This window comes from Podarcis gaigeae (genome assembly GCF_964106915.1).
Source record: "Podarcis gaigeae genome assembly, chromosome: 1".
Classification (NCBI taxonomy): domain Eukaryota; kingdom Metazoa; phylum Chordata; class Lepidosauria; order Squamata; family Lacertidae; genus Podarcis; species Podarcis gaigeae.
The window spans coordinates 85,651,094-85,671,562 of record NC_139678.1 but is presented as its reverse complement, the minus strand read 5'-3'; the positions used below and the strand labels follow the sequence as shown (position 1 = coordinate 85,671,562).

General features: G+C 46.3%; 1 protein-coding gene across 15 annotated transcripts; it reads right to left on the bottom strand.

The window, feature by feature from the left end:
- Positions 1-310: 310 nt before the first annotated feature.
- On the bottom strand, positions 311-19,655 carry PRKAG3 (protein kinase AMP-activated non-catalytic subunit gamma 3). 15 transcript variants are annotated; one of them, XR_014556509.1, is made up of 15 exons: positions 19,514-19,655; positions 19,042-19,182; positions 15,219-15,258; positions 13,562-14,214; positions 11,649-11,730; positions 11,279-11,337; positions 10,999-11,044; positions 9,595-9,649; positions 9,069-9,195; positions 8,173-8,338; positions 7,464-7,501; positions 6,719-6,865; positions 5,243-5,424; positions 968-1,640; positions 311-480 (listed from the first exon to the last, which is right to left on the bottom strand). XR_014556509.1 is itself a non-coding variant. In XM_083704383.1 (13 exons), the coding sequence occupies exons 2-13, from the start codon at positions 19,099-19,101 to the stop codon at positions 1,524-1,526; spliced, it is 1,590 nt and encodes a 529-aa protein (XP_083560509.1). In that variant the 5' UTR covers positions 19,102-19,182; positions 19,514-19,621; the 3' UTR covers positions 311-1,523. The 15 variants fall into 15 exon arrangements, 5 of the variants coding, with proteins under 5 accessions (XP_083560509.1, XP_083560510.1, XP_083560507.1 ...); XR_014556511.1 differs by having other exon boundaries at positions 311-1,640; positions 19,514-19,621; XR_014556512.1 differs by lacking the exon at positions 19,042-19,182 and having other exon boundaries at positions 19,514-19,616.
- Between the last annotated feature and the right edge of the window lie 814 nt (positions 19,656-20,469).

The window sequence follows — 20,469 nt, the reverse complement described above, 5'->3', positions numbered from 1 at the left end:
GTTTTGGACCACAATTACAATCACCGGCCATGCTGGGTGGAGCTGATGACAGCTTTAATCCAAAACATCTGCAGAGCCCCCTACTGGCTGCCCCCTATCCTGGAGATGCAATGCTCTTCCTGTGAAACGTAATAGCATCACCAACTGGCCACTGAACATGTGGCCTCCAGTGGGTACAAGATGGGTGGGATACAAGATAGGTGTTGAAAGAAAAGGTGTAACTATCCCCAGGAACTTTCTACTTCCCTGTAATATCCAAGTACCTTATGCATACATACAAACAAACGTAATCATGCTTGTTTGCATATAGTCTGTGTCTTAATATGAAAGTTTATTTCAAAGAACATGAACACAACAACAAGAAGAGAAACTGCATGCTTTCCTGCAGTGAGACCCTCCCCACTAAGTCTGCTGGGAAAATGCTACCTACCTCCTTGCAAATCCTTCTGTTGCTGCTAGGGGAACTCAATACAGTGGTACCTTGGGTTACATACGCTTCAGGTTACATATGCTTCAGGTTACAGACTCCACTAACCCAGAAATAGTACCTCGGGTTAAGAACTTTGCTTCAGGATGACAACAGAAATCGCGCCGCCGCAGCGAGGCAGCAGTGGGAGGCCCCATTAGCTAAAGTGGTGCTTCAGGTTAAGAACAGTTTCAGGTTAAGAATGGACCCTTGGAACGAATTAAGTATGTAACCAGAGATACCACTATAGTCAAAAGCCTTGGTTTTTACTGTAGGCTGAAGAGGAAAGATTGCAAGTTGCTTGTTGTCAGCTATAGGAAAATGGTGGACTGAGCTAGGTTTTTTCTAAAGTTGACAGAAAGTGACCCCATAGTGTTCTGTAATAGTATAAAATACATTTGAAAGCATTTCCATGAATTTCAGAACTCCCCGTTCCCTCTTAAATTATTTTTCTTCAGCTTAGGTCACATCAGCCTCACACCTTGTTGCTGGTTCAGGTACAATGAAAAATCACAACAATAAAAATAATGCAATAGCCTGCTAAGTGTTTAGTCCTGTGTTGGAAGCAACCTGCCTTTTCTCCAAAGCAGCAGGGTCTAATGCGGAAATCCTTTCTCCCTGTTGAAGTCATGGAGCCAAACCACTGCGCTCGTAGTCTACCTTCCTCTTGTGAGTGTCATGGACCTTCTTGAGTGTCCGTATCTCTTGAGCAGTAACAGTCACCTCAGTTCAGTCAAAAGCATCTGCTAGAGGCCTTGAAGCAGGATGGATTTTTGTGCATGATAACATGTCCTACAGTCAGCAGGGGATAGAAAAAGGAGACAGGCAACAGGTGCAAATGTTCAACCAGGGCCAGCTTTCTCTCCATCTGTAGCATGGCTGCTTCTATAACACTAGCAGATTTCAGCGGTTGAAAAATCTATTTACAGTTCTGCAGTTCAAATCCTCCTTTCTTATCGCTTCTCTCACCTCTTTCTGCATCATGGAAGGGAGGAGGGAGGAGGAACGCGCACCCAAAGCACCACTGTTGCCTGTTAGGAAAAAATCTCTCTCTCTTTCATGGGCTGGAAAGCCCCACCTTACCCTCATGTGTCATAGATGCCCTGGAGGTAACCCAAAGTGCTGGGTAGCAAGTGTGGCCTTTAATGGCATCAGATTGAATACCGGTCGATGCCTGTAGAAGGGAATGAAGAAAGTTAATACCATAGTGGGAGAAGGATCCTGCCTATGCTTCTCCCTCTTTGTTGTCTGATGGGCGTGATTCGGTTGGGAAGCAGCTGTTTCCTTCCATGAACTACAGATCCCAGAGGATAAGTCCTGTTCCCCAAGCTGGCCTGCTGGGAAGAATCGCTGCAGTCATAGACACAGGCCAGGCTGTGCCTCCTATAACAAACTCCTGGCCTAGAGAACATGCAGAAGCCTTATTGGATGCAGTGGCCTCCTCACTAAAAAGAAATATTCCCAAATGGGGTGATCAGTAAAGTTTCTAAAAGTTCAAAACCTCTTGCTTACAGTTAGAGGCTTTTGATGATCAGAGGCTAGTTGGTGCCTGAAATGCACCTCCTCTTTTCATGCTGCTTTTTATCATGTTAGCTGGTGGTCTCTCTTCTCCAGCCCAGCCCTTATGGTTCTTGGGTAGTCCCGTGGTTGCAATTACCAGAGAGGGGTGTTCTGCTTAAAAGCAGTTGCATTGCTCAAGCTGAGCAAGTTTGGCCCTGAAAGCCATATACAGGGGGAGACTGCCTGAGAAGCCTTGGGAAGCTGCTCTGAGCTTTAGTGTTTTAGCCACTGGTGTTACATGACCAAGCTTATTAAATTTCTTGTGCTCCATCATAAACTAGATAATCAGGAGCCAAAACCAGTCGGTTGAGTGGCAATCCTAAAAGTAACTCAGCCAGAAATTAGGTGCAGATCAAACTTACTTGCAGTTTCTTAGCTGCCTTTCAAGCATTGTACTGGGAGTGGGGGGTTCTGCAGCAAAAAAATGGCTTAGGATTTTGGCTAAGCAGCTCTATCCCACTGATTTATTCTGCAGTGAATTATACTTGAGGCAACTTGCATTTCCTTATATCAGGCCCAGGAAATGTGTGGCCCTCCTAGATGTCCTACACCACCTCCCATCATCCCATACTGTTCCCCATGCTGGCTGAGGGCTGATCTGACTTGGAAAGTCTAACAACATCATGAGGACTGCACGGGTAAGCCACCCCCTCTGTGGCATGGTGGCTCCAGGCGCTGACCTAAGAGATGCTACCCTACACAGACCACGGACAGATCCACCCCAGCTTGCGTACAAACATGTAGGAGCACAGATGCAGCCGTACACACAGCTAGTTGCGGGAAGGTGGCAACACAGTGAACCAGGGAGCCCATGGCATCAGGCAAGAACAAGGGAGATCATTCAGACTCAAGCCCAGTGGAACAAGGCAACAAGAAGCCGTAGGTGGTGGCAGCCTGTGTACCTGTGGCCAGAGCGTCTCCTGGGAGCCACATCAGCCAGAATTGTGTGCTTTTGGGGGGAATTGAGTAGTAAACGCAAGAGGAAATAATAATGTGGTTGCTATAACAACTAATGGGTAGTCTAGGTTGTGCACCAGCCACGCAAGGCATGAGACTGATCTACCCCACCCCCACCCTTTATAGCTTATGTCAAGATGGGAGGAGAAAGTTCCTTAGCTCTTTTTTCTAGCTGCTGTGCTCATCCATCACTGAGATGCTCCTATGCAGGTGGAAGAGTGAGAGAAAGCTGACGATGCCCCCCAAAACTTGTAGATAATGTAATAAAAGTAGCAGAAGCTGGATCCTGCAATAGTAAACTACTATACTGTCCCCGCTCCCTACCATGGTAAGGGAAGCCTTGTTGCAAGGGAGATTGATGAGCCCTTTAAATTAGAGAGATTAATTTAAGTAAAATTAACTGGGAATAAAAAGAATGTAAGTAAGAGAAGAAGCGAACGTAAAGGGAACAAAGAGAAGGGATTAAAGAAGCAGGCTGTTTCTGGCAGGGGAAAGTAGGATACAAGTTAAGTGTGAAAGGAGATGGGGAGAAGAAATGAGAGATTATGAAAAATACTTTTTTGAATGGCGTGTGTGTGTGTGTGTGTGTGTGTGTGTGTGTGTGTGTGTTTTGGGGGAAAGAGGTATGTGCAGATAAAATACCTTCTCCCCTTTTAGCCTCTAGCTCAGCAAATTCTGCCTATAAAGGAGAGGCTGAGTCATGGTAACTCCAATATTTATACTTAGCTTGAGGAAAGCTGAACTATGGAACTCCTTGTCACAAGGAAACCACTTTGGCAGAGAATTTAGCAGGTTCCAGAAATGGATTAGATACCAATGAACAATTATGCCAGATGATTAGAATAAACTCTGTCTCCATTCACCACCACTCTATTACTGGCTCTGCCATTTTGTGTTTGGTAGGCCTCTCAGGTGGTTGCTGGGGGGTAGAAAGCTTGAGAACTCCTGAGTTAGAAGTCAGAGAAGAAATCATAGCAGATGAGTAAAAATAGTTTACAAGGCATGGAAGGGGGCAGGGGGAACTCTTCTGAGATACACAGTGGCTGAATTTCTGATGGGCAGCTTTGAAGTCACAGGAGAGCTTTCAGATAAAGGGGGGAATTTGGGAGTGGGGAACTGTGGCTGTGTGTGCTTTATCCACTGAATATCATATTTTTCCATTGCAACCTTTAAAGGCTAGGCTTAACAGCTGACCTGACACTCTACTTGCCCCCAAGCTGTAACTGCCTCTGTGCCTTTAGCAACCACAACAGGTAAATAAATCAGCTGGGGTGACTACAGGGCATGGGAAGTAACATAACCCCCAGCTCATGTTACCCAGCGAACTGGTTGTTACTGTAAAACTACCATTTCCCTGTGATAAAATCTGTGCTAGGGAAATGCAGTGGAAAAGCAGGGTTTTATCATTTCAATTGGAAATGAATCTAACATGCAGCACATCTACTAACACTCTGCCAAAAGAAATTTACATATATGTGAGACATACACCAGCTTTCCCACTACACAGCTGCTTAGTTTTCTGGATGCAGAGGGTTCCTCTGGTGCCGTCCAGTTCTTTAACCAGCTCTTCCCATGCAACAAAACACTTCCAACAATTGGTGTGCCGTGCTAGCACCAAGGGATGTGAAGAGTAAGGAGAAAATCCGAATGGATTAGAGGTGGAATGAGAAGCTGCTGATTTTAAAGGTTTAAGCACAGCTTTGATGTATCAGGAGGCCTCTCTCTTGCCAAAAGCTGGAACCCTGCCTGTGTGTGTCTGAGCAGCCCCCCTCATAATCATAATCATAAATAATGTATTAAATTTGTATACCACCCTTCATCTGAAGATCACAGGGCAGTTCACAACATAAAAATAAATGCAAAATACATAATAAAAACAAACCCATAAGCCCCCCTCCCACAAACACATTAAAAAGGACATAGAACGTTAATCAGCCAAAGGCCTGGTTAAAGAGAAACGTTTTCACCTGCTGCCTGGATATATGTAATGAAGGCGCCAGGTGAGCCTCCCCGGGGAGCCACTGCAGAAAAGGCCCATTCTTGTATTGCCACCCTGCGGCCCTCTCATGAAGAGGTTCCTCCTACAAGGCTATGCTGTGTTTACGATCCATAGCATTGGCCTCCCTTCCAGGCTGGGTGTTTGGTTCTAGACAGACAGAAATACAGACCTGGCTTGGCCGGACGGACAAGAGAGACCCAGCAGCAAGGCAAAAACGAGCAGCAGGGCAGAGGCTAGAGAGGCCAAGGCATGGGGCCTACCTGAGCTGGAGAGAAGCGGAGGAAATGGAGGGTACAAATGGAGGAAGGATGGAGCGTCAGGCGGCTTAAGAGTTTAGGGCATCGATACCTGCAGGCGTGAGAACCAGGGCTTGGAGAATGTCAGAGAGGGACACGATCCCCCGCGGGGTTTTCTTCTCATCCACCAGAACCAGACGATGGACCTGCCAGATGAGTGAGCCACACACCATCACGGAGAGAAGAGTACGGTAACGGGATGAGCCGAGATGAGTGCTTGACATCCACAGGGCTAGAGTTACCCCTCCCTCCTGAGGCAAACCTCAGAAACGTTTCCCTTTGGTGGCATAATGCTATTATTATTATTATTATTAACATCATCACCATCCTAGTACAGCAAGATAGCCGAGGGACAGGGCATTCTGGGAAAAGTTAAAATTAAGAGTGGCAGGCAGGAAAGTTAAAGCTGGGTGCTGTTGCGCCGCCTATTAGCCTTTAGTTGCAGAGGAGCAACTGTGCTGTACAGAAAATAAGCCTAGGGCTGCTTCCCACATTATAATTTTTTAAGGTATGTGTGTTTGCATATGGAAACACCTGTTTGCTTCTAGAATGGGGAATCTGTGACCCTCTAGGTGTTTTTGTTTCCTGCTTGGCAGGGGGTTGGACTTGATGGCCCTTGTGGTCAATTCCAACTATGATTCTATGATACATTACCCTTCATCCCTGACCATTCACCATACTGGCTGGGGCTGATGGGAATTGGGGTCCCAACACTTTGTGAAGGACCACAGGTTCCCCATTGGTTCAGTAAATCATTACACGCAACAGATAGATGTTTCCCACCATATGCATGAGACCTGTATGTGCAGCAGGGAGCTAGGACTTGCCATGGCTTCCTGCTGTATGGCAGCAAACAGCTGTTTTCTCTCATATAACATGTGAAGCAGCCTTTAGGTGTCCAGTTCTCATCAGCATCTGAAGATGGTTTCACTTACCTTGGGGACCACCCACCTGAGCAATCTACCTCTTCTGTGTGGGCTCTCGGCTTTCCCGGTGGACCCCCTTTTTAAGTGATTCATTGGGAATAGCTTCTACCCTGGAGAAGTCTCATGAGAATTATTTTGGGAGTTTTTGTTTTTTGCTTAAATGGTTGGAATACGGTATTCCACAATATTTCCCATCCTTTTCCTAGGGCCTGTAAGCCACTAGTGTGGACTTGTCTCTTCCATGAGTGTCATGGGGAAGAACAAGCTAGAGATGGTTACTGCTGGAACACCTATGCCAATAGAGCAAAGTCAATCAGGCGACAGGATTAGAGGCTGACTGGGTTAGAAAGTGTCACTGGGCATGACTTGACTAAGCAGAAAGTAGAGTCAGAAGAGGTTTAGGCTGAACATTTAACTCCAGAAGTCAGATTTTATGGACCTGGAGAGGTCAAGGTCTTGCCACAGAGCAACTGTTACCTAAAGTGCACATTCTTCCTGCTCCACGCTGGCATACCTGCTCCTTGGCGATGCGATCAATAATGTCTTCCATCGTTTCGTAAGGATGGCAGGTGAGCACCCCTTCCAGGCAGACTGAGCGCTGCTTCAGTGCTTCCCCCACAGTAATGTCCAGGTTGTTGTAGGACTTCTGGGCAGCCAAGTGCTAAGCAGAGACAAGGAAATGGTTTGAAGCCACCATGACATATCATCCAGGCAGGGGCTTGGCATGACCAGAGAATAAAGCCACCCCAATCCCACTTTGCAAAGATGGGAGAACTCTGGCTTTAATATCCAGGCAACCCTTTCTGAAACAAGGCTCAGTTGCTACACACTGGTTTAATGCAGCTTGTGACAGCCACTTCGATACATGGACCCTAATCCGCCATCAGTTTAGAACCACAGCACTGGAGACAATGTTCTCCTTTGCTTTTCACCCTATGTTTAAGAGGGAAACTGCTGCTGACTTCTCTGTCTAGAGCTGAAAAATAGTAGTGAAAATTTGTATCACCACCTCAATCCCTTTAGATAGATGGAATTCAGGAAACATTTGCAAGGGATACCAAACCACACACACACACACACACACACACACACACACACACTACCAAGTGATCTTCCCATCTTAAAATTTTAAACAGGTACTGCATCCCCTAGAGGCAAGACAGGGAAACATTCCATTTTCTTAGCTTTGGCTATTAAAAAAATCCATTCTCCCACCAACCAACTTCACACCTGCAAAAATATGATTGTACTATACTTACAATCACATCAAAGCGAGAGTAGAGGCCAACTACCCTCCCTGTAAAGAGAAAGTGAGGGAAGCAGCATAAGGGACTCAGTAGAGAAAACCCTCCCATTCACCTACCTCATAATGTAGCTATCATCAATTTTTAAAAAGTATTGATATATTTAATACGTTCCAACTAAGCAAGTATTCCATATGTATTAATCAGAAAAATAATTAAGAAATACCCGATAAAAGAAAAAAATCCACTCACAATAAAGTCTTGAATAGAGCTAGACACAGAGCATTATTAATTCATATTATCATATATGTGAACACCACTTTTCCAGGCTTTTATCACATCTTGAAGTTTATGAGTTACTACATAAAAAGAGGGTTCCTGATTTTATGACAGTGGGTGGAATTTACAAAAGTGACAACATCTGGGTGATAGTGATTTAACACTATCTCTGAAATGTTGCATATAGCACTATGGTTCATTGGCTCAAGCAGGGTGGGTGGGATTCAAATATGGAACCCCAAAACGGGGCAGCTTGGCAAAAGCTACATCATGCAATGGCTCAGATTGTTTGATAAATGTCACATAGGGTTTGTGGAATTTCAGGGCCCAAGAAAAAAGTAGAGGCTGAATTAGAAAGCTGATAACATATGAGAGAGAGGTAAGGCTCAGCTGAAACGGCAAACATAGCGGTGAGCAGAGCAGAGGAGCTCCCCGCAGCAAGTACCTTTTTCATTAACAACAGGCAATGCTGAGACCCTGCGGTCCACAAAAATCTCCAAGGCTGTGTAGACAGGGGCTGACTCCAGGACCATGGCAACGTCACGGAAGGTGCCAATGCCTAGTTCCAGGATGGTTTTCTGCAGGAATCGTGGCTTTGGAAGCATGGCTCCCTGTAGTGAGAGAAGAGGAGGTTATTTTTTTCAGTGCATTATTGGTGATGCTCCCCCTGCCCCACAATGGAAATGAATGATGTGCATTCACACAATAATGTAATTAATTGCATTATTAAATTTGGCCACAGTGAACAGTGAGCTAGATAACATTTTTTGCAGAAGCTGAACTGCAGCAGAATAGAAATACAGTGGTACCTCGGGTTAAGTACTTAATTCATTCTGGAGGTCGGTACTTAACCTGAAACTGTTCTTAACCTGAAGCACCATTTTAGCTAATGGGGCCTCCTGCTGCCGCTATGCCACCAGAGCACGATTTCTGTTCTCATCCTGAAGCAAAGTTCTTAACCTGAAGCACTATTTCTGGGTTAGCAGAGTCTGTAACCTGAAGCGTATGTAACCCGAGGTACCACTGCAGACAATGAATATGGGACAAAAAATAAAATGATACCTTTTTACATCCCTAGTGGAGCCTAACCTCTTACTCTCCCAACTTCTACTGTTTTCCCAATTGTCTATTTTAGATCGTGAGCATCTTGAGGGAAGTGGCCAGTCCATTTTTCCCTATGCAGCTCTGCAAGGCACCACATACCCTGTTGGCTCTATACCAATAAATAAATGATAAAAGAGAGCATCGGGCACTGGGCCAATATAGGACCCACTGAGACCAAAAATAATCTGCCTTGCCATCATCTATGCCAAGAGGAATTTGGGATCACCAGACACTCACGAAGATATGCAGGAACTTGAGGATACGTTTGTGGGTCAGAATGTGTAGGACGTTTCCTGAGATGGGCTCGATAACAGGCAGCCGATGGATCTTGTGCTTAATCAAGGAATAAACAGCATCAAATAGGCTAGGAAAGGGAGAAACAAAAGGGCAATATGACATGCCTGTACCCAGGGACTGTACCCATTTACTGCTTCCACTTTGGGCATCAGGCAGCACAGCTGCTCTAAATGGAGTAGGCGTTGTGAGACAGTGAGGGTTCCCCCACCCCTATTATGGACAAAGACTCTGTGCATTCAGCTGTTCGACAGGCAGAAATCAACAAGTGAAGTGTTTTCTGGCAAGGAACTGATGAGTAAAACTTCACTCTTTTAGACCAACTGCCATGCAGTTGTTAAAAGTACAAGACTCTTTCCATCAAAGCTCGCCACACTATTATTATGTATTCATTAAAATTCTTTCCCACCTTTCCTGCCAAAGAGGAGGGATCTGTGGGAGGAGTAAGCAAGCATCAGGAATGACTTACCTATCATTTGGGGAGATGCACACCAAGGGTTTGAAGAAACCTTGCAAATACACCTCTGGGGAGAAAGGAAAGCGTCTGAATAGTATATGGAACTGTTGCCCTAGGTAAGATGGGAGAACTACTACAGGTTAAGGAGGAAGCTACTTCTGTGGGGGGAGGGGAATCTGGCAAAAGAGGTCAGTCGGGTTTCCAGTCTATTTAGAAGGATGTTGAGTTTCTGAGATTTTGACATACAACAGCTTGAGGTCACTATACCATATGGTTAATCACTGCCAAGTTGAAGATGATTTACCATAACATCAACTTTCTTCCCATGTTATGTGCACTGAAAGCATCTCAGAAATTGGGACAGTGATTCAATGAATAATACTTTTTTAAAAATAATTTTATTATTTATATCCTGCCCATCTGGCTGGGTTTCCCCACTTTGAAGAGAGAAAGGGTACTATAGCTGTTGTACTGAATCAGACCAATGATCCATTTAGCCTAGCACTGCCTGCATCCTGATTGGCAGCCACCCTCCAGGGTTTTAGCTAGGGGGCATTTCCCTACCCAAACAGGAGATGCCAGGGATTGAATCTCAGATCATTTGCAAGCAGAGCATGTGCTCTACCACTGAACATGCAAACAGTGAGCAGATGGAGGAGGATCCTCCTTGAGCCTTGCACCTTCCCTGTGAGTCAGGGGCAGCCCACATGGTGCCCTCCACATGTTGGCTTTCACTTGCCATCATCCTTGACCATTGGGCCATGCTGGCTAAGGATGAAAAGAGTTGGATCAACATCTGGAAGGTACCGCATTAGCTACCCCTCTTCTGAGTTTTTGTGTGGACCAAGCTCAAAGGGAGAGGGTAAGTAGAAACACCAGGGACAGAAATGGGACAGGATCCAATGAGCTCACAGCAATGGGCTACAGCACATGGAATTTCATCAGAATGCAGCAAAAGAGCCTGTAGTGCAAGGAAGGTGAACCTGTGACCCTCCAGATTGTTATTGGTCATCCTGGCAAGGGCTGATTGAGCCCATCAAAACCAGAAGTCTCTGGTTTCCAATCCCTAGAGTACTGTAACCTAAACCCTTTGCCTAGGGGCTGGGGTGGCCAGTGGGCCCCAACTGCCATCAGCCCTAGCCAGCATGGCCAATGGGAGGCAATTATGGGAGCTGTTGTCCTTTAGATGTTGTTGGACTAAATGCTGGCCGCGCCTTGTCTAGAGGCAAGACTATCAAGTAGGAAGGGATACCAAGTTAAGAGAGGAACTGTTTAAATCAAGGCCAGAAGCAGGGAGACAGACGTAAACATGTACACACACAGAGTGCAATTCACGTTCCACTGCTGACAATCAATTTTAAAGATATTCAATAGCATCCATGCATACACTACTCCCCCTAGTGGTGCCCTCCTCACCTCTCCACGTTTCAATTTTGTGTTCCTCGATCTCATATATCTGAACCTAAAAACAGCACAAAATGATACTCGTGAGCAGGGTGATGTCACCCACAAAAGGATAAGATAGTGAGAGTTCCAAGCAGCCCACACTTGTACTTTGAAGTCACAGGTCCTCTTGCTTTGCTGTCACCCCTCTGCCCCTGCCCCCCTCCATCCCTGTACATATTGGGAGGGAGATGCTGGAAGCTGGTTTGCTCCAGATCTTGCAAAGGCAATTGAGTAGTCCTGGAAAACTCACCAGAGGTGATCGGTAGTAGCGATGTAGGATGTTAATGAAGTCAGTGATAGTCAACATACCTGCAGTAAGAGAGAGTGGGGGAAAGAGGAAAAGGAAGAGGGTGGATACACACAGGGGTAGGTCTGGAGGAGCTGAAGCAGCAGGCATGAAGGGCTACCTTGTGCAAGCCCCAGTTCTCAGGACAGGAGATGGTTGAGCCTTTCCTTAATAAGGCACCTGCAGAATTCCTGCACACACCCAACCTTGCCTTCTTGACCATCCCTAGTACAGTTTGAATGGCCAGCAGTAGTCCTATGAAATCCCAGTTCACACTTCCTTTTGCCCAAAATCTGCTGTCCTGTGTTGCCCTCCTGAACGCAGCATCACTTACCCACAAAACACTGCTGCTTGTTGTCCCAGAGAGGGGCTGCTCGCACCCCATTGGCTACCATGGCTAAGAAGGCCTTCTTTATCTGGGGACAGGAGGAAAAAAGAATAGGTGGGCCAGACTGCTGTTCAATATTCCTGTCTATCTGCAGTTAGGAGTAGTCAATGTGGTGCCCTTCAGGTCTTGTTGGGCTTCAGCCCCCGTCATCCTTACCATTGGTCTGAGGCTGATGGGAATTGTAGTACAACATCTGGAAGGCACCACATTGGTCAGGCCAGATCTACAGGGTGAGGAAATAGCTGCATCCAGCCAAGAAGGCTGGGCAGGGGGAAATTCAGAAGTAATCGCCCACACTGCACCCCCTTGGACTCCAACTCTGTGTACCAATTATATTCTTCTGCTAGACTAGATATTATTAAACATTGTGGTTCAATTTTAGGGGGCAACAACCTTAGGCCTATTTTTTACAAAATTATGCGGCTTGGACTTTCTTCCTAGTTTGCTCTCTTCCCATGGTTCTACCTCCTCCTAAATCACAGCTCTAGGAATGTGATGAACTACAACAAATATGAGGGAAGGTAAACTTGCAGCAGCAGGAATAACCTGATGAAACAGGTAGAATTGCTTCATCCTGAAAGTGAGCATCTATTTGTTTAATTATTGCAGACGGATTTGAGTTCCTATATCCAGCTCTGCCAGTGTCGTAAGAAGAGTCCAAAGGCCCACCTAGTCCAGAATCCTGTTCTCACAGTAGCCATTCAGATGCATATTGAAGACCAACAGCACTCTCTCCACTTGTATTCCAAAATAGTTAGTATTCAGAGGCCTACTGCCTCCTAAAATGGAGGGAGAACACAGTCATTGCAGCTAGTAACCATTGATAGCTTTGTGCTCTGTTAATTTCTACAGCTCCCCACAACACACACACTGCCTGCCATAGCAGAAAGTCAAGTACCAGTACCTGACAGATTAGGAAGGAAGTTGAAAACTGTTGAGTGTAGTTATATGGGAGGAGGGCAGACATGTACTAAAAGGGTAGGGAAACCCCCACAAACTTCAGTGTAGAATCCCTGTCAGGGGAGGTCACACTGCCAGGGGTGCAAGCGCTGTCTGAAGTTACTCCTGTCTGCGCTGACATGCAAGGTATGTTATTCTGCCTTCCCTACTCCTTGGGAGGAATTCAATGTGACGCTATGGCAACTGGTCCATCAGCTTTTCAGCTTCCCCTGAGCCAATTTCAGATAACGTGGGAGGACATGTTGCACTAGTGTAAGTCCTCAAGTTGGCTTCCACTAACAGGACTAGTTAAATGAATTCTGCCCCTTTATGTTTTTTCTTGTGTGAACAGCGTTATCCATCCTTCTGTATACCAATCTGGAATCGTATGATGAACAGTTCAGAAACATTGTAAATTTGAAAAAACCAGAAGCGTTCCTCAAGTATAATTGTTTACTTTTCCCATAGAAGTGAAAAGCAAGCATTCACTTACATGAGGAAAGAAAAGGGATACCATCAGGTTGGAACTATGCTGCTTCCAATTATTCCCAACCCTCAGTTATCTGAGCTACTCACATTCAAGCCTTTTGCAAACTCCCATCAGCATCATTCCACCCTGTATTCTATTTTGAGAACTAGCTTTTCTTGAGTGCTGATAACAATTTTACTAGGAACATTGAGAGGGAGGGAGCAGAGCTGTTGACTTGAGCCTATTGGACTACTGTCCTGTCTTTGCTGGATGTTTCAGGATTTGCAACAGGGATCGGGACTCCAACTCATATCAGTCCCAACAGTATCTGGATTGCCACAGGTTCCCCACCCTGATTAATAAAGAAATGAGCTTCCACTATCCCATTATTAAAATGACCAGTTTTCTATCCCCTTCCTTGACCCACAACAGCTCCCACTTCCCCCCTTACCTGCAAGGTTGTGTCAAACACTACCAGTTTGGAGCTGGTGGGAATGGCATCATAACAGTGGTGGCGCCGCATGAAATGCATGTAAGTCTCAGCATCTGGTCCCAGCAAATCAGTATCAGGACCAAACCCAAGAATTTCACAGTCGAGAGAAATGATGTCACCGTCGTCATCTTTGTTGCTCTCTTCTGGCTTGGTGACTTCTGATGTTGCTTTGCCATCCACAACTGTGCCTTTGCTTTGCTGACCGGCATCTTTAACATTCAGGGTGGGGGCACTGGCGTTCCAGCTCTTGCACCTGCCTCTTGGCATCATGTCCTCCTTGCCCCCTGGACCTGTTTGTCTTCTATCTGTCACTGTGGCCTCTGGTCCACCGTAGTTGTCAACTGTATCCAGTTCTCTGGCCTCTGAATCTGCAGCCTTAATATCCGATTCCGTAGCAACGGCATCCCCAACTGTTACTTTGCCATCCCGATTTGCAGTCTTGGCATCCAGCCCAACAGCTCTGGGATCCCCGTCCATGGTCCTGCCATCTGACATCACATTCATCATGCTCAACTCTGTACCTTTGCCATCTGCAGCCAGGTCCTTGGCCTCTTGCCCTACAACCTTGGCTTCCAACGCTGATTCCTTAACATCCAGAGACAGGTTGGGGCCTAGTGGGTAAGGGGAGGCATTGCAAATCCAGACACCAAAAACTTCTTGGTAGGTGAAACATTTAAGTAATCTTGGCCCTTTTGACTGACACAACCTTCCCTCCTTCTCACTAAGCCTAAAAAAATGGTATGTTCTCACATAAACTGCAGGAACACGCATGCTGAGCTGAACAACCCATGACTTGCACAGAGAACCAGCCAAAAGCTGCAGCAGTCACTAACCAACCCTACCCCACCCTGCCCCACAGAGCACATCCAGTTAGTTGATTGTTTACATCCCTTGACAGGCAGCAACCCACACACTTCAGCCTAAGGTGAAGGCATTCGTTGATTTCAGACAGAGCCCAAACTCTCTTCTGCAAATTTTACAGTAGAGGGGAAAGTGTAAAAGGGGCTAACTACTTGCTCTGAAAAAGCAGACCTGGTCAGGAGGGGGCTGTATACTGTATTTATTCACACATTTCTGTGGCAGTTGAATAGCTTCATTATCTTTATTGAGTGCCCTCACAACAACCCTGTGAGGTAGGTCACCAATATTCCCATCTAACAGATAGAAAATGGAGGATGGACAATACTGGGCTTATCCAAGGAATCTAAGTATGAGACCAGATTTTGAACTCAGGCCTCACACACGGTAAGTTTTTTGTAAGATGACATTAGGATGGGTTTCACGGGTAATAGTAGAACTGGAGCCATTCTCAAACAGGAAAGCAAAAAGTGAAATCTGGGTACAACTGAGATTTTCCAAGACTAGAATGATAGGGGAGGCAGTGGTTCGGATGGCTCACAGCATGGCTCAAAAAGTGATGTATAATGTCCCAAAGTTAGTACACACAATCATGCTGTTATGGATTAGCAAGTTTAGAAGACACTCAAAGCAGGCAATTAACACCCCAAACTTCCCTGCAACACATGTCATGAGGCAGTCTGGCTGGCAGGCATTGAAGTCTGTACTTGAAAGCGGTCACTCCACCACCGGCAGGCAAAGCCAGTGCACTACCCACCTGCTTCCTGAGGCTGGAGGCCATTGCTCAGTGGTGCTGCCTGGGAGTTAAGGAAAAATGGAGAGAGTTAAAAAGTGGCCCCTGTGGTCCACATTCAATGTGCAAAATAGTTCAGCTTTTAGGATCTGAAGAGTGAGAGCTACAATTCTGCAGTGGACGGGGAACCTCAGACTCCACCCTAGGCCCTCAATTCCCAAAGTGCTACAAATCTAGTTCAAACAGAATGCTGGAGGGATCAAAAGACTTAGTGCTTCACATATTTTCTGCAGGCAGAGGCCATTTCCTTCATCCTCACATGGCTGCTGTTTATTTCCTTCCTATTGTTAGAGCTTTTCAAGTTGCAGGCAGAGTTGTTTGCAGGGAATGTTAAGCATGTTGCGGGAAAGCAGATGTTTAAATCTTGGGTAGGATAACCGTATGTCCTTCTTTTTGCATCATGGGAAAGAGGATGGCTTAACCAGCTAATACCACAAGGGAATTAAGAAACAGTGACATGGTGGAAGAGGAGACCTCTAGCTCTAACAATCCCCAACAATCATACCTATGGCTTCTCCAGTTAGTACCCAAAGCTAGCATCTGTAAGGACACTGCAGTAAAGGGTCTACTGTTAATGTGGAAGGGGTACACACAGATGATCCAATAAAGCTGATTCAGGCTGCACCCAGTCAGAGACTGTGCACGACAGACAACACACTCAACCACAATGCATGCATATTCAGACACAGGAGGAAACAGGCGGAAGAGCAGAGTGCAATCAGACACAGACACATGCTGAGACATGGATCAAACCCCAGACAGAGATTTGGTAGACCACAATTTTCCTACCGCAACTGACAGAAAGCAGAAACATGCCAGCTGACAAATATAACCAGTAATTTATTTATTTAATGTGTCAGTTGCTTTATCTTGCCCAGGGCAACCCAAAGCAACTTACAGCTAAATAAACAAACTAGACAATAAACCCCACACAGATACATTAAAACCAAGAAGGAAGAGAAATAAATTAAGAACATCCCACCCACTTCTAAAAGGCCACAGATAAGTTAAGGACCAAAGACCTGGTTTTGGAGGAAAGTTTTAATAATACTGTATTAAGAAAGGCATTTGCAAGACAGCAAAACAGCCATATAGGAATGGGATTCAGCTGCCAAGTTTCTCTCACCTCGTTTATGGCTGCACTATTTGCTTGATCGATTGATCAATTAAATACGTTGATTAAAAAGGTGTCCACAGTTCAGCAGATTTTTAAACAAATAGCAACGCCACACGAAATCATTTTTTCTGACATAGAGGGAGCCTGTTATGACGACACGTGCTTGCATTCTCTAAAAACACAACGCGCGTGCGTTTCTCCCTTTGTTTTCAGAGCTTTTGTTTTTGTTCACCCGAACACTTGCGCGGCTCGCATTAATGCATAAGATTTATTTAAATGGGCAGCAGACGAGTTCAATTTCTAAACGCGAAATTGTTACGGGCCAAGCACGCCTAGGAATCGCACCCGAAGGTGTGGGAGAGAAAACGCAGAGGGGCGGGCAGCGCTCTGCACGTGCTCGAAAGCTCCGTTCTTGACACTCAAAGGTGTCCAATGAGCTTGGGGAGCAGGTTCCGGGGCTCAGGTAAGCCCCGCTAGCCCCACTTCCCCGGCAACCGAAAGCAGGAAGTGGTCGCGGCGTTGTTGCGCCAGGAAGTGCCCTCCGTCCGTGCTCTCCGGGCCGGCCTGGCCGGCAGAAAGGCACCCGCCGCGAAGCCCTTTCTCGGGCAGGTCTCTCCGCCGGGCTTACCTGCTCCGAGGCCGGTGCCGCCACCGCCGCCGCCCGCTCCATGCCGAGGCAGCTGCTATTTTCGGGCGCCTGTCCGGGGAGCCAGTCCGTTTCAGGAAGGCGGCGGGCCTGGCAGCAACACCCGGGTGCGCGCGGCGCCAGGAGGGGCCACCGCCTGCCGCGCTGTGCGAAGAAGGGCCTTCCCGCCGCCTCCCGGGGGACTCAGGGCAGCGCGCGGCCGCCTCCCGAGACGGTGGAGGAGGAGCAGGGCATGCCGAGAGCGGGGCTCTCCCAGGCGCCGAGGGGTGCTGGGGCGAGGGATGCGGCGAGGAAAGCGGGCTCGGCGGCCTCTCGCTCGGGAAGCTTCGGGCGAAGCCTCCTGTTTGCCCTGGAGGGCGGGGGGTGGGGGGAGAGAGAGCGACTCGGCCCCGGCTGTAAATAAATCACGGAATGTGCGAAGGGAGGAAGTCGGGGCACAGAAGCTTGTGCGCGCTGGGACATGGTCGCGCGGGGTGGGAGGTGGGGCGAGGAAAGGAGATGATGGAGGCTATTCGATGGGGGAGCAGTTCCTCCGGGGAGGAAGAAGCAAAGGGGTGAAACGCCAGTGATGGCCCGAGGCCAAGAGGAGCTGTTGTAGAGGTACAGTCCCTGGTGCAATGGGGACACTATAACCTGACTCCTCACGGCAGAGACTGTTCCAGCTTGCAGCAGGCTTCTTTCAGAAGGCCCCTATGCCTTTAAAAGCTGAGAGGTAGGCAGACATTCAACTGGCGAAGTCACTCCCACCCGCAAGGAGTGCTGATTGGAAAGCAATGCAACTTCCATCTGTTGCATTAAAAAAACAACAACAAAAAACTATTGTAGTATCCAGGATATAAGTTAAAAACTGTAATTTTAATGGATGAATCCTCCAGCCTTTTCCCCACCAGTCCCTCATATCCTTTTACCCACAAACTCATCCCCTTCCTATGTTCCAGCAGCAACACAATATTCCCAGTGTTCTTTTTAAAAATGCTAGTAAAGTTTGTCTTTACAAAAGCATCTGGAGAAAAGGAGCTCATATATTTCCAAAAGGGTTTGGGCCATGATAACACTTTTAAAATAGGCCACTTGTTCCTGGATGTTCACCTAGCAAACTCATTTATCTGAAGCAGTGTAGTTGCTTTGCAACCCTCATGAATCTCTGTGGAGCAAAGCAGCTTTGTAATTCAGTAGTGCTTGATAGACCTGCAGTATAGGAAACATGCTGAGTTTCATTGATCAGTGTTGTCCATTTTGAATTATTGGGAGTAACTCTGTTTCCTATACTGCACCATCCTACCACTTCACAAGCTGTCAGGCTCTACCATAATAAAGTCAGCATTATCTGCTGCAAGGGACAGCCACCAGTAAATAGTGCCAGTAGTCAGGAATGATGGGGGTTGTAAGTCCAGAACATCTGGAAGGCACCACATTGGCAATCCCCACAGCACGTAAAGCAAGACATAACATAGGAAGCCTGGGAAAGGGAGAGAACAGTGAAATGTGACATCACCACCACGTTCATTTAAAACACATTTTCTCTGTGCGCACAATGTTTATCATACCTTGATTAAAATTTAGCAAGACCAGTAGAAGCCAAATAAGACTTTGGATAGAAGCCAGATGTGACCCATGGGCTGCAAATTGACCTTCCCTGGGATTAGCTGCAGGGATTGGAAGCACTAAAACAGACCATATTCAATCTCCACAATTATAAGTCCTTACAGCTTATATGTGGACTAGCATACAGCTTGGTTGCCCAATAAAGGCAGCGTGAAACAGCTTATTAGTTTATAGAGCAGCATGAAGATAGATGTTCATAGCAACATAACTAGAGCCTGGCTGGATTAGGCCAAGAGTCCATCTAGGCAAGCATCCTGTGTTGTTTTTTACAGTAGCCAGCCTCAAGCCTCTCTAGGAAAGGTACAAGCACTTTCCTCCTGTGTGGCCCCTGGCAATTGGCTTTCAGAAGCATTAGTACAATACACATATCTGTCCTCCATGAATTTATCTAGTCCCCCTTTAAAACAATTTAAACTTACTTGAGTGGGAGAACAATTTCTGACTTGAATTGTAGAGTTGGAAGGGTGCTCGAGGGTCATCCAGTCCAACCCCTTGCAATGCAGGAATCTTTTGCCCAACGTGGGGCTCAAACTCACGGCCCAGGTTTCCCCTCCTGCACTCTGATAAGAACATAGGAAGCTGCCTTACACCAAGTCAGACCATTGGTTCATCTAGCTCAGTATTTGACAGTGGCTTTCCAGGATTTCCCAACCCTCTGTAAAACTACTGGTGTTTTGTTTTGAATTTGGCAGTTCTTGTTGCTCCCAATCACTTGAGTTAAAAAAAAAACTTGAACTTGAGTTGCTCCCAATCGTTTTGCCTACTTTTGTTTGCAGTTTGCCCCTTTGGATTCATGGAAGAAAAGCCGGATAATATACATTTTTTAAAAACAAACAGTAAAATAAGGAGAACGTGGTCTTGGCCATTGCCAGTTCCCCCTTCTGGCAATACCTGAAGCAGGTTGTTCCCCCGTTTCTTGTGGCTAGCTATGACCAGGCACCCCTTTTATCTTTACATGCAGTTCTGGTCCTGCCTCAGAGCCTTGATCTTGATGCAAGTGCTTGCTGTCTTCACCTCCCCATCTACACATACTAAACATAACCCAGTTGGGATTGGCCTCTCCTCCCCACTGTGGAGAATTCCTAGAGAATGAGTCAGGCTCCTAAAAAGAGAATGGTTGCTGTCCCCTCCCCTCTCAGTTTATCTCCACTACTTGTAGCCTGAACTGAGCAACACAGGCCTTATTAGCTCTTGGCAAGAAAGGAAATGGTTACAGGTGCCCATTGCCAGCAGAAAGCCAGCTGTGGCAGTGTCTCTGGTTGGTCAAAACTCCTAACACTTCAGGGGATAGATAACCTGTTCCTATCAAGATGATTTTCTCAACCTAGCAGGGGGAACGTTTGCTCCAAAAGGGAATATATAAACATAAAAGTTAAAAACCTTACACTTTGCAGAGCAAGCAAAGTAGTGTGGAGGTGCCTGCGTTTCCTTTGCAGCCAAATAGCAGCTGTGTGTGCTCTAGCAAAAAATTAAAACTAACAGTAGGGTAATACCTTTATTGTGACCAAGAAAAGATGCAACAAAATGCAATATCCAGTTTAAACGGGGTAAAATTTGCCTTTTGTGGAAAAATAACACCAGGCAGTGTGTTGAGCAGCCTTTTCCTCATTATAAAATGTAACTTTAAAAAAAAAAAAGCATTGTGGGAGATCTGATCATAGATCAGCATACACACCAAAAATACAGGCTTGGTGGCAGCAGGAGATTTGCATGCTGGAGAAGACTTTGTTGGCTGCCAAAACAGATTTCACGTTGCACCAAGGACCCTTGGGATGCTGAAGACAACTGTGGCCGTTCCCCTTGAAGCACACATCCACTGTAGTTCTTAGGAAAGTTTGTATATTGGT

Bases quoted from the DNA above. Each gene is read 5' to 3' on its own strand.
- PRKAG3 (XM_083704383.1), bottom strand. From the start codon at position 19,101: ATGACCCTCGAGCACCCTTCCAACTCTACAATTCAAGTCAGAAATTGT. The intron at 14,215-15,218 runs GTGGGTAGTGCA...CTTACCCACTAG, and splicing joins CCTCCAGCCTCAGGAAGCAG to GCCCCAACCTGTCTCTGGAT. The intron at 9,650-10,998 runs GTGAGGAGGGCA...CTTTCTCCCCAG, and splicing joins CAAAATTGAAACGTGGAGAG to AGGTGTATTTGCAAGGTTTC.